General features: G+C 37.6%; 1 protein-coding gene across 1 annotated transcript; it reads right to left on the bottom strand.

The window, feature by feature from the left end:
• Positions 1 to 3,876: 3,876 nt before the first annotated feature.
• On the bottom strand, positions 3,877 to 4,650 carry LOC145157380 (uncharacterized). Its single transcript, XM_079076427.1, has 2 exons — positions 4,603 to 4,650; positions 3,877 to 4,323 (listed from the first exon to the last, which is right to left on the bottom strand). The coding sequence occupies exons 1-2, from the start codon at positions 4,648 to 4,650 to the stop codon at positions 3,877 to 3,879; spliced, it is 495 nt and encodes a 164-aa protein (XP_078932553.1).
• Between the last annotated feature and the right edge of the window lie 8,332 nt (positions 4,651 to 12,982).

Here is a 12,982-nt window from a genome sequence, read left to right as displayed (position 1 = left end):
TTCAACAATTCATGACTCCTCTTCTTAGTCATAAGAATGCACTAAGATGACCTTTAGAGGACTAATTGTGATATGATTTCTAAATCATTAATATGATCACAAACATGATACTAAAGTACTCTCCCATCTTTTCATATTTGAGAAACTTTTATCTTTCTACCTAATTTGATTATTCCCATTCGTTCTGCCTTACATTGAGACTTTTCCAATGTTTCAGAATTATACTTAAACTTGTAAGTATAACCATATTTACTAAACTTTAGTAAATCAAATAGTCATAACGAGCTTTGTGGTGGACATGACCAGTGCACAAGAATGTGTACTCGGTCCCTTTAGTCCTTCACTTGACTCACACATCCATGTGAACAAGTAATTAGTCTTGATTTTCCAATGCTTGAAAGTTCTCATTCATCATACTATTCAACTTGCATGATTCCAAGTTTCGGTCCAATTGAAACTTGGGTGATGAGGAACTTTCCTGATTTGGTAAATTTAGACACTACCACAAATGAAAGAATCAAATCCATTTTCCAATATTGTTGTCAGTGGAATCATATAAGCAACAATTTTCCAAAAATGTCATTGTAAGGATACTTCAAATAAATAAAATTAAACAATTTTCTTTTATTTTAAAACTTTGCGGAAAAACTTATCCTTACAATCCACATGGAAAATTGTTGTTATCTATTCCTTAGCAATATATCATAACTTCTTAAGAAACTGCTCAAAATTCTAATGCGATCGAAATCCACCTTCGCGATCAGAATCAGCATATACTTCCTTTAAGATTTCTCTCTATGCTTTGATTCTTAAAACATCAACATGTGACCCAGTCACATCATGTAATGAGGATCTCATAATAGAACTTAACAGAGTTAGATAATGGGCTCTACCTGATGTAGAGTCAAACTTATTGACTTTAGCATCCTTAGGTAAATTTGGCAGCTTTGCAATCAACGCCCCTTCCTTTGGCAGCTTTGCAATCAACGCCCCTTCATAGTAGTCCCAAAGGAACTCACTATGTGACTTAGAAAGTGATTGAACATCCAACTTTCTCAAGACTTTGACACCCAACTCTCCCGCTTGTCAATATGTGACTTCATCTCTAAGATGTGATCACACATAGACCTTGCTTGCCATTAGGGCTTGAGTGACCTTGAACTTGTGGGTTAGGGAGAATAATTGGAGGATGTGGAGGAAGTAAAGTTCCAAGAGATTTGGGAAGATCATAGATGTCTGAACTAGACATCTTTTGGGAGATATTCAAGATAGTTGATCTAAAGTCCTTAATATAACACCCAATATGAAATATTAAGGCTAGGATCCAACAACCTATTTATAACTGGAAGAGGGATGCCGTAATCCGAGTTATAAAATAGTTGAAGGTAGGTAAATGACGATTTTACCAATTTCCACCATGAAAAACGAAATAATGTAATTAGGTTTTTAATTGGATTTGAAACTCCTAAATCTTTTGAGATTCATTGAACTTTTCAATGGCATGTTTCAATCTCGAGTGTGCCCTTCAGGTTTTGTGACTGGGATGCCGAGGATCACAAAACAAGGTGTGAAGTAACCATGCAAATATACTTGGTACCCTTAATATTTACCCCTCAATCGATGTGTCGGTTAACCACACGAGCTCCACCGATACTATGATAAATATTAAGTTACCCTTTGCCTACTTTGTTAAATCCAGGTTAGTGTGCCGGTTAACCACACACGCTCCACTAACGGTTTAAACAAAGTGCAAAGTGTAATTTCATGGATTAGCACCTTATTCACATTTTCCTAAGTAACTAAGATTGGGAATTTATAAAAAGTTTAGTTACTTAGTATTTATCATTAATACTTTTAATAAAGGGAGAATTATAGTCCTTGTCCTACCCGTTCGGCTAACGACCCTCCACCAGTCAAGGAAGCGGTGGGTGAGAGTGGACACCCATTAAACTGCCATTTTATAGGCAGTAACCTTATACCCCCCTTATAGACCGGCTTCGTGAATGAGGCCGTGGTGGGCCGATAACCCACAGGTCCCAGGATCGGAACCTGGCTCTGATACCACTGTTGGGTTTTGCGCATTCTAACACTCCTAAGTGTACATGCAACCCTAAATACCTTGGATCTATGTTTTCTCTATTATACATACAATTATGAACATCCAAGGTATTATCCTAATCTAGCATACAAAATAATAAATATAACAAGATAGAATACATACCTCTTTGATGTAGAATGTCTTCATGAAGCTTGAGTGCCTAGTGCCCCAAGTGTGACACCTCAAATGGTTCACACAACACCAAATACACTTGGAATAACTTGAGAGAAACTTGAACACTCCTTGAAATCGTCTAGCCCTCACACTCACACATTAGTGCACGATTTCTTGAGCCATGGGATTCTTTTATATGGTGGCTATTAGGGTTACACCATGTGACTCATAACTTTACCCATTCCTTATGCTCCATGGATTTTAACCTCCATGGAGTATCCATGGGTCACCCCATGGACTTAGTCCAACATAAGGAATCTTGGATCACAAGCCCACATATATAAGAATGAATGATTTACACAATCAACCCATATATTTAATTAGTCTCTTTTTGATCACTTAATTAATTCCAAATTAATTCTTGATCAATACTAATTAAATAACCTTATTAATATATTAGAACTTATAATATATTAACCAACCTTAAGTGTTATTTCTCTCATTATAGTCAATCCAAATGCATGATGCCATGCAACCCAAATGGACCATGCCGGGTCGGGTCAAGTCTTACCAATTATAGTTATGGACTTAGACATTAATCCAACAGATGGTTCCCTCCAGCTATGGAGAACCATCTCAAATCTTCTAGCTGATCTAACTTGACCGTCGGAGTCCGCTCCCGGGGCACAGTCCCTGGGACGGCTCTAACGACTTTGCACTGTGATATCCAGATCTCCGCCGCAGCAGAAGACCAGAAGCCTCGCCGGAGGTCGATGTCGCATCAGATAACATGTTTAGATTATAGACTTCGACAAAATTCTTATGTAACATCGTAGGTTCAATGGATAACATGTTAATGTTATATTCTGGGGAGGATCCCAACTTGTGGTATGATTCGTGGGATAGATAACATGAAAATGTTACAATTCGATTGTATTCTCAGGGGGAAATTCCCAACGTGTGATAACATGAAGATGTTATAGATCTTATGTAATTTATGGGGCAGGATCCCAATCTTTGATAACATGAAAATGTTATAAACCTTAAGTAATTACTCGGGTAGGATCCCGTTTTTTGGATAACATGAAAATGTTATAAACCTTAAGGATCTCAACTTGTGTTCAGAGATAAGAGGGTTGCCAAGCCACTGAATCGTGAAATGATCCCCTTACCCGTATCCCACAGTTAGATATCATGCGTCCAAGCGAGGTGTATGAACCTTAGTTCGTGTGAAAGAGGTAATTAGCTCTTTAAACCTTAGAGGGGATTAGGTACCCTTAAGCGTGGGAGAGATGATCAGTCTCTAGCTTGTGTATATGATAGTTTAGAGATTACATTGTTAAATATAATGGAGTTTACCAAGTATTAAGGCGTTGAGATCTTCATGTGTCAAGATCCTTGTGTTTCAGGGTGTTCAACCTTGAGGATCATGATGTTTCAGGATCTTCAATCTTGAGGATCCTGATGTTTCAGGATCTTCAGACTTGAGGATCCTTAACCATACATTGTTCTGCATAGCAAACGTTAGCTAGGGGTGGGCGTTAGTCTAGCTAACGCCCCTCCGATGCTTAAGTTAGTAACATATTCGAGGAGAAAATAAGTAATAATGAAAATCTTAAGGTAAAGAACATGTGTACCTTGGTTTTGTTGTGGATCATTCGACCCTATGCTTTGAGGTGTAGAGCATTCCAGGATCTTGGCAGAACATGTCCTTCGAGTGTTACTAGCCAATATGTTCCTTTTCCTGCTTCAGCATCTATAAGGTATGGTCCTTCCCATTTAGGAGCCAATTTTCCTGCATTAGGATCCTTGGTGTTTTGTAATGTTTTCCTTAATACCAAGTCTCTTATTTGAAACCTTCTGACTCTAATATTCCTATTGTAATTCGTGATGATTTTATGTTGATGAGCAGCAGTGTGTATTTTGGCAACATCCCTAAGCTCATCAATAGTGTCAAGATCCTGCACTAGGATCCTGTCGTTATTCTCTTGGTCTTGCAGTAAGTATCTTGCCGTCGGGATCACTACTTCAGTAGGGATTACTGCTTCTGTCCCAAACACCAAAGAATAGGGGGTCTGACCTGTGGCCACTTTGGAAGTGGTCCTATTTGCCTACAAAACGAAAGGAAGCTCTTCTGCCCATCTTCCCTTCTTTTTGACCAGCTTTTTCTTCAAATTGTTAACTATGATTTTGTTGCTAGACTCCGCTTGACCATTAGCTTGGGGATGAACAGGAGTGGACATTATCATTTTGATTCCCCAGCTTGTGCAAAAGTCTCTTGTCCTTTTGTTTATAAATTGGGATCCATTGTCGCATATGATTTCAGCCGGGATCCCGAACCTGGTCAAGATATTACGTTTAATAAATGAGACTACTTCTTTGTCTCTTACCTGAACAAAAGCCTCAGCTTCAATCCACTTTGAGAAGTAATCAGTCATTACTAGCATGAAGACTTTTCCTCCTGGGGCCACCGGTAATTTTCCCACTATATCCATTCCCCATTTCATGAATGGCCATGGGGAGATAATTGGATGTAGAGGTTATGCCGGTTGATGTAGGATGTTGCCATGTCTTTGGAAAGCATCACACTTTTGAGGATGTAGAAAATAATCTCTCTTCATAGTTGGTCAGTAGTATCATGTTCTTAGTATCTTGGAGCATAAAGATCTACCCCCAGTATGATTATCGCAGTCTCCTTCATGTATGTCTTTCAAGACTTCTGCAACCTCAGGATCTTCCAGGTATCTAAATTACGGACCTGCCACAGATTTTTTATAGAATTTGCCTTGGATCACGACAAATCTTAAGACTCGTGTTTTGAATGCTCTCTAGCTTTTTCCTATTGGTGGGATCGTGCCATTTTGGAGATATTCCATAATGCGTTGGGTCCATGATTGCGAACTTCTTCGAGGATCCTGTCCGTCGGGGTCCTCTTGAGGAAGGATCCTAGGGTCAGGATCTTCGATAACTGCTATGCTTATTGGATGTTCAGGATCTTCTGATTTGTCGGAGAGGGTTTCTATGGCTGGGGTTATTATATGGGTTATAGGAATCTTTGTCTCTGGTAGGATTCTAAGGGAGGATCCTAAATTGGCTAATGCATCTGCTTCTGTGTTTTCTTCTCTTGGAACTTGGGTTAGGCTAAAGTTCTCGAAGTCAGAAGCTAATTTTTTAAGGATATCTAGATATAATGCTAATATTTCACCTTTCACTACATAAGATCCATTGAAGTGATTGGTTAGTAATAAATATTCAACAAATACCTGAAGATCCCTGATTTGAAGATCCTTAGCCAATTGTAGTCCCATGATGAGTGCTTCGTATTCTGTTTCATTGTTGGTAGTATTGAATTCACAACTAAGTGCTTGGGGTAGGATGTCCCCCTGTGGCGACTTTAGTATGATCCCTAGCCCTGTTCCTTTTTTATTTGAAGCTCCATCTGTGAACAGTGTCCATTTTCCTAGGTGTTCATCTTCTAGGATTTGCTTGGCTTCCATTTTTACTTCGTTTTGCAGATCATCACTAAAGTCAGCCACAAAGTCTGCTAATGTTTGTGATTTTATGGCCGATCTTGGTTCGTATCTGATGTCAAATGTGCTTAGCTTCACCAACCATTTTTCAATTCTCCCCGACATTTATGGTTTTCTCATGATATTCTTAAGAGGATAATTAGTTTTTACGTGTATAGTATGTGTTTCAAAATAATGTCTTAGTTGAGTAGAAGCGGTTACTAAGGCAAGAATTAATTTTTCGAGATTAGAGTATTTGGTCTCAGGATCCAGGAGACTTTTACTTACATAGTAGATAGGATGTTGATCCCCAAGATCCTTGGCCAAAACGGCACTTACCGCGTTTGAAGATACTGAGAGGTAGAGAAGAAGTGGTTCTCCATCTATAGGCTTTACTAGTAGTGGTGTAGAGCTTAGATATCTTTTGAGTTCCTGGAAGGCTTTCTCATATTCCTCCTTCCAATCAAATTTCTTGTTCTTTTTCAAGATATCGTAAAAGGGCTTGCACCTTTCTGAGGATCTTGAAATGAACCTATTGGGTGCTGCTACTCTTCCGGTTAGCCTTTGGATGTCTGATATGTGCATATGTAGTCATATATTTTGTCTAATATCTTAATACTTTTTGGCTATTTTATCTCAATTATTGGACAAAATGTACTTAATTATGTTTAAATTGTATTTCCAGCCTAAAAGACATGCTCAAGTTAAAAAGGAAGCGATATTAGCAATCGAAAGCTCGGGAATTGAAGAAAGAAGAAATTAAGCTGAAAAGGTGAAGGACTCGGCGAGTTGGTCCTCAACTCGTCGAGTAGATAGGAATATTTGCGAACAAATCAAGACTTGCCGTACACGGATTTTAAGTGATGGACTCGTCGAGTCAGTCTATGGACTCGACGAGTTGCCCCTGTTTTCAGAAAACTATATAAAGGGCACTAATTCCCGAGATAAAAGACTTTTGCTGGATCTTTTGGCGACTTATATGCGATTAGAAGGATTGTTGAAGCTCTGGAATTCGAATATCAACCCTAGAGACCAATTTAGAAGAGATCGAAAGGCAAAACACATTCTCTTTTCTTAATCTATTCTTTACATTATGTATTTATCATTGGATTTCGTTATTGAGATGTTAGCTGCTATAGATACGAGCTAAAAAATCATCACTTCTGTTTCGGGTAGATTAGCTTGTTAATATGGATTGATTTTATGGTATGGATTATTTGATTTAGTGAAATTGTTTTGTTAAGCTTGTAAACGATCCTTATGTGTTGACAATAACTATTTTCTATTAATTATCAAGTCTATTAAGTTGCATGAACATCCTATTAATTGGTTGTTTTTATATGATTTATGTGAAAACAATATTATATGCCTAGTATTGGTGAATATGAACCTAGGATTAATTAGAAAATAGGTAAGTTAATGTGTGAGCTTATGTGATGAACAACCATACAAGATGTTGATTGAATTAGTAATTTTATTAGCTACAACTACAAGTCTTACTTATCCCGAATCAAAATACTAGGAAATTCATTAGTTTAACCAATTGGCCTCTGTTTAAATTAATTTTTTTCTAAGGATTAGTAATAGCGAACATGAATCTAATCACATAAATCGGTAGCCAATGACAAAATAATCCATTGCACTTTCCATAAAATCAACTATAGAAACAACTGAGTCGAACCTGAACAGAAGTCTCTTTTATTATTGAATCTAATTACTTCTTATTTGCTTTAGTTGTTAGATATCATAGGTTGAGTGTTAGTTAATTGTTTAAGTTTCTAGTCTTGCAAAACTAGAGAAAACACTTCTTTTTATTGTTTGTTTTTAATTAGATAATTCTAGTAGTTAGTTTAATTGTTACCGTTTCCTGTGTTCGATACCCTGCTTGCTTGAACTATATTGATAAACGATAGGTACACTGCCTTTCGTGTGTTTATTTGTGTTTGAAGTAGTAGGATTAAAGCTAGTGCATTTTACACACATCAATTTCCTTTGTCGAAGATGGGGATCTTAGTTCCATGATTGCTTTGATTTGTTCCGGGCTTGCTTCTATCCCTCTTTTGGTTACCATGTATCCAAGGAACTTACCTGACTTCATTCCAAAGTGACATTTGAGTGGGTTCAGCTTCATATTGTACTCGTCCAGGATGTCAAATGCTTCCTTAAGGTCTCCGACGTGATCTTCGGCTTTCATTGACTTCACTACCATGTCGTCAATATTGTCACAACTAGCATTTTAGCTAGGAAATTCTATTCATGTGTAACCATTCAACTATTGTAAATCATATGCTCTAGGTAAATCTCACTCAATGCTCATATAGATTCATCAATGATGTTCATCAAAGAGTCTGAAAACTCTAGGAATCCCGGTTTAAGTCCATATGGGACTATAATTTTCTTATTAGGCCTAATGGACCAATAAGCACCCAATTCAACTTTATTGGACTTAGAAGCCCTAATTGGATCCTAATTGGACTCAATTCATAAATCTAAAACATTTTGGACCATTTGGGCCCAGAACGATTCATTCTAACCCTAATGGGCCATATTGGGCCATAACTAATCCAATTAACCTTAGCGAGCCATAGGCCCATTCTTTTATTCTAATTGGGCCATGAATGCTTCCAAGAGCCCAATGGACCGAAAAATTTTATGTTTAGGATCCAAATATCCTAGCGAAAGTAATGGGCCCAATCTACTCCACCCTTTCTTCTTGGCCCAAAATCTCGGCCCATGTGTGAACAAAAAAAAAAGAGGAGAATTAAGGTGGGGTTGACTTTGGAGGTGTCACCTCCATAAAATCCAACATGCATCTAGGCTTTAAACCACCATGCAACCAAGCTAGTCACCTCACCCCTCTCTCTCCCCTCTCCTCTTCTACTCTCGGCCGAAGACAAACAAACACACACACACACACATTACACCAAATTCTCTCCATTTCTCTCCAGAATCATCCATCTACTTCCTCCAAAATTCTCAAGATTTTGCTTAGGTTTCAAGAGGATTTTCACAAGATAATCATCATTCTTGGTAAGTCTTTACACATTCAAGTTTGACAACTCCATCTTCATGATAGATCACTCTTTTAAACAAAGTTTTTGGTGATAATACTCCTAGAAATCTTCTTAAGTTCGAGAGCTACTCAAGGGAGTTGTTAGGGCCGAAAATCACTTCATCTTTTCTTCTTCTTATTCAAAAACCGAAACATCAAGCAAAAGGTGAGTTCATACCCCCCCCCCCTTGTTTTTGGTTTTCATATGATTTTTGGGGGAGAATGCAAGTAAAATGTGTAGATCTATGTGTTATATGCATGTTTTGTGTGAATTCTTAGTTTGTTTGGTAATAATGGGTTAGATCTTAGCAAATCTCGAAATTTTAAGTATTATTTAACAAAGATCTATGAACTATGACATGATATACATTACATTATCAAGCCAAAAGTGAATACATGTTTAAGATGCAAAAGAATTCAACAAAAACCTTGTTAAAGGTCAAAATTGTCAAGAAAACAAAAGATAAGGGTAAAAAGTGAAAATTATGTTTTTAAAGGGGCCAAACAGGTCTTACATGTATAAAAAGGTATTTTTTTTATGCTAAACATACTTTTAAAAGGGCCAAAAATACAAATTTTTAGCTTAATGGGCCAAAACTTTTGGGCCTCACGACTTTGGGCCCAATATGCGAAAAAAATGAAGTTTTGGGGTTAAAAATGTTATTTGGCCAAACTTTGAGTCATAAATGTAAATAAACCAAATTTAGAGGTGAAAATATCATTTATTTTCAAATTGGACCAAAAATGTAAAGTTTTCCAAAAATTGGGCCGAAAGTGTAAACTTTTACAAACAAGGGGTTGAAAATGTATTTTTCTGCAAAACAGGGTTCTAAATGTGAAAATATAACATTTTGGGTTAAAACCGTAAATTTATAGACATTTGGGACAAAATGAACGAAATACAGCAATAACAACGAAATAAAACAAAACGAACGAAATACAGCAATAACTATTTATTGGGCCTAATATACATGTTACTTGGCCATTGGACCCTAAGGGCCCAATTAAGTGCATATTGAGCCCAATGTTTTCCATGACATGTTTATTGGGTCTTGTGACCCACTTACATGCCTATTGGGCCTAAATTACCCTCTTACATGTTATTGGGCCTTTGTGGTCTAACTATTTGTTAATAGGGCTTGGAATGGAAATTTCACATGTTAATAGGCCGTAACTATACCTTTGCGAAATCATTAAACGTCGTATACTTATATATGTACCTTTTGAATACAAAAACATACCACAAATACGTAAACATTAAACAAAGTAAAAAGGGGTTAAGAATCTAGTGATACATGTCGGTTGGCACCTCTGAGTGTACAATCGTAGCATGTAGTTATAATCATATTTTCCTGGTAGGAAAGCGGGAGTTTGTGTATAGATCTATACGGGGTGACCCCCCACGCCTTAGTTGTTCGCTACAGCTAGACTAGGCCAGTCTAGGGCGACAACATCCTTAGCAAGACCGGCATTTGGAAAAGTACCAAGACGGGCGACCTAGTCATTATCTTGCATGGTTATAACGGATCATATAGGGATTCGATACCAAAAATTTTAACCTTTTGAAGATAAACCCTTTAATTGTGTTAATGCAAAACGACTTACTTAACGATACAAGAATTTAGACATTGTTATAAAGCAGAAAATATCGGATTTTCTGGGAAAAATCATTCATACACACTTATCATTTATTCAAAATACAATGAATCTAAACTACACTCATATAAGTTATAACTACGAAATTCACACATGCATTTATACTTGATTTTCACATCATTTTCAGACATTTTACAGAAAATATCGGATTTTCTGGGTTTTTATAAAAGATACAAAGACCTTTACTCAAACATACTTATGAACTCACCAACATTATATATGTTGACCGTTTTCAAAATAACTTATATTCTCAGGAAATCGTTAAGCCAGAAGATTTGCAAGTGTGTATGGTTTCGCTTATGTAATAGCACTTATCGTACTTTTAACAATTTGAACTTATGTATTTTAACAATGTACTTGATGTGAACAATGTCAGTTGTATTATGTAATGTTGGTGATGACTATGCTATGACTCATGTATATTCATTGTGATGATTATTCAATTGTTAGTCACACGAGCCCCCGGACGTTTCCGCCGTCTGGTTCGGGGGTGTGCCAGGTTGGTATCAGAGCAATGTTTATAGTGAACTAGAATATCTAACCATACATGATATGCAACTATAAACACAATGGGACTAAATAACTCTGAACAAAACAAAAATTTCACACTTATGTTCGCATAGTAGGATAATAACCTAACAATATCTAATAAAAGCTTCTGGAGGAGATTGAACGCTATGATTAAACCCGGGCAGTTATGTAGTCATATTAGCGATGAATATAGCCTGATCAACTATATTTATTCAGAATATGACCAACATGTGTTCGGGAGTAATCACAGCGGGAAATGAATCCACAAGCCTACCCTACTCTCCAATAACTCTAGGGAACCCAAACAAAATAATTAAAAATACTATAAGAATAATTAAAACATGACTTACTCCCGCGCCCCCATGCAGTCACCATGGATGATGATCAGCAAGAGGTGCACTTCTACCAGGCACCAGTGGCTCAAGGAGTGCTTGAAGAGGATCCTGAAGGGGGACAAGGGGGAGCCCATGACATTGGACCCGACGAGTACACCGACACCGACTATGAGTTTGAGGGAAACGACGAGGCCATTGAGGAAGATACGGACGTGAATGAGGCCCCTGTCGAACCACCTGCCGATAAGACACATCAGGGCCACCCTGCTCCACCAGCGGATCTCGTTGACAAAGATCGTTCTTTAGAGGCGGAGGTCGTCACACTTCGACAGCAGTTGTTCGCTATGGAGGCGCGAGCCGTACAGACTGAGCAAGAAAGGGATGAGGTCATCGGAGAGATGACTAAGATGGCTCAGTTGTTGGCACAACATTTTGGGATATGATTTCGCTACCATCTTTAGACACTTCTCAGTATGACCAGGATTAGTAGCGAATCTTATTAGTATTAGGATTCTCTTAGGCGTACTATACTATGTACTATCGACTCTATGTTTAAGTGATTACACTACTCATAGGGTCGTTATGCTGCCGTATTTTATGTTATCTCATCGTACTGTATGCCTTTTGGAAAATTTTCATGTATCAAAACTATTACTATTAATGAAAATGTTTTATGTTTTATCATGACATTGTTATCTGCTATGTGGTTTACCTTCTTGTTTTATGTTAATGCATGAAATTACTTAAATACACATACTATACGCCTAGTCTATAGGATCACAAACTCGCAAAAACCATAGGCACTCAACAACTTTCCATTCTGTGACAACCCGAAATTTCTATCTTGTACAGTCATTTAATTCAATCAAAGTTGGACTCGTTTTGCTATCTTCTAGCATTACTTTAGAGTCAACTAGAGCATTTTAAGCCTAGTACAACAAAGAAATGAGTGTTAAGAATTATCTGCTTGAGTCCATTGCGCACCAAGCAAGCCATAAACTTCATCATGTGGAGTTTACGGCCACACCATATGAGTTTACGGCCGTAAACTCAAGGTGGCTGTAAACTCAGGCCTTAAACATGATATTCCATCTCTTTTCTTCATTATTCACCATTTCAACCTCAAGAACTCGATTTCTCTCTCAAGTATCATAAGGATCTTCATTTTATTCTTCAAAAATGTAAGTGTTTCATCCTTTGTTTAGTTGATACATCTCATTATCTAGTATCACCCTTCGATTTCATCCATTAACTTCATCTTTTGGGTTTGATCTTCAAGATCACCAAGAACACCAAGAACACACACTAGTGTTTTGGGCCGAAATCAACTCTTTTTGCTTCCATATTGTAAGTATCTTTCTCCTATACTTGTTATCTAGTATAGACCCTTGATTAGCACCTTGAAAACGTCCAAAACCCATGAAAAATAGGATTTCACGGCCAGGACCATCTCCCTTGGCCGTAAACCCTTATTAAAGGTGCATTTGTTAGCCTTGAACTCCCTAAAGCTAAGAATTTAACATAGAACACTTCCTTGATGCTTGTAAGGACTTTAAACCTTTTTGGCACAAAACTTCCTGAGTTTACGGTCATAAACTCATAGGGCCGTAAACCCTATGGCCGTAAACTCAAGGGCCGTGAACACATGGCCGTAAACTCCAAAGTGTGGCCGTAAACCCCTTAGATG

Source organism: Lactuca virosa, chromosome 2, assembly GCF_052849685.1.
Source record: "Lactuca virosa cultivar CGN04683 chromosome 2, Lactuca_virosa_CGN04683_v6, whole genome shotgun sequence".
Lineage (NCBI taxonomy): Eukaryota > Viridiplantae > Streptophyta > Magnoliopsida > Asterales > Asteraceae > Lactuca > Lactuca virosa.
Note: the sequence above shows the minus strand (reverse complement) of the source record. Positions and strands in the feature narration are given on the sequence as shown.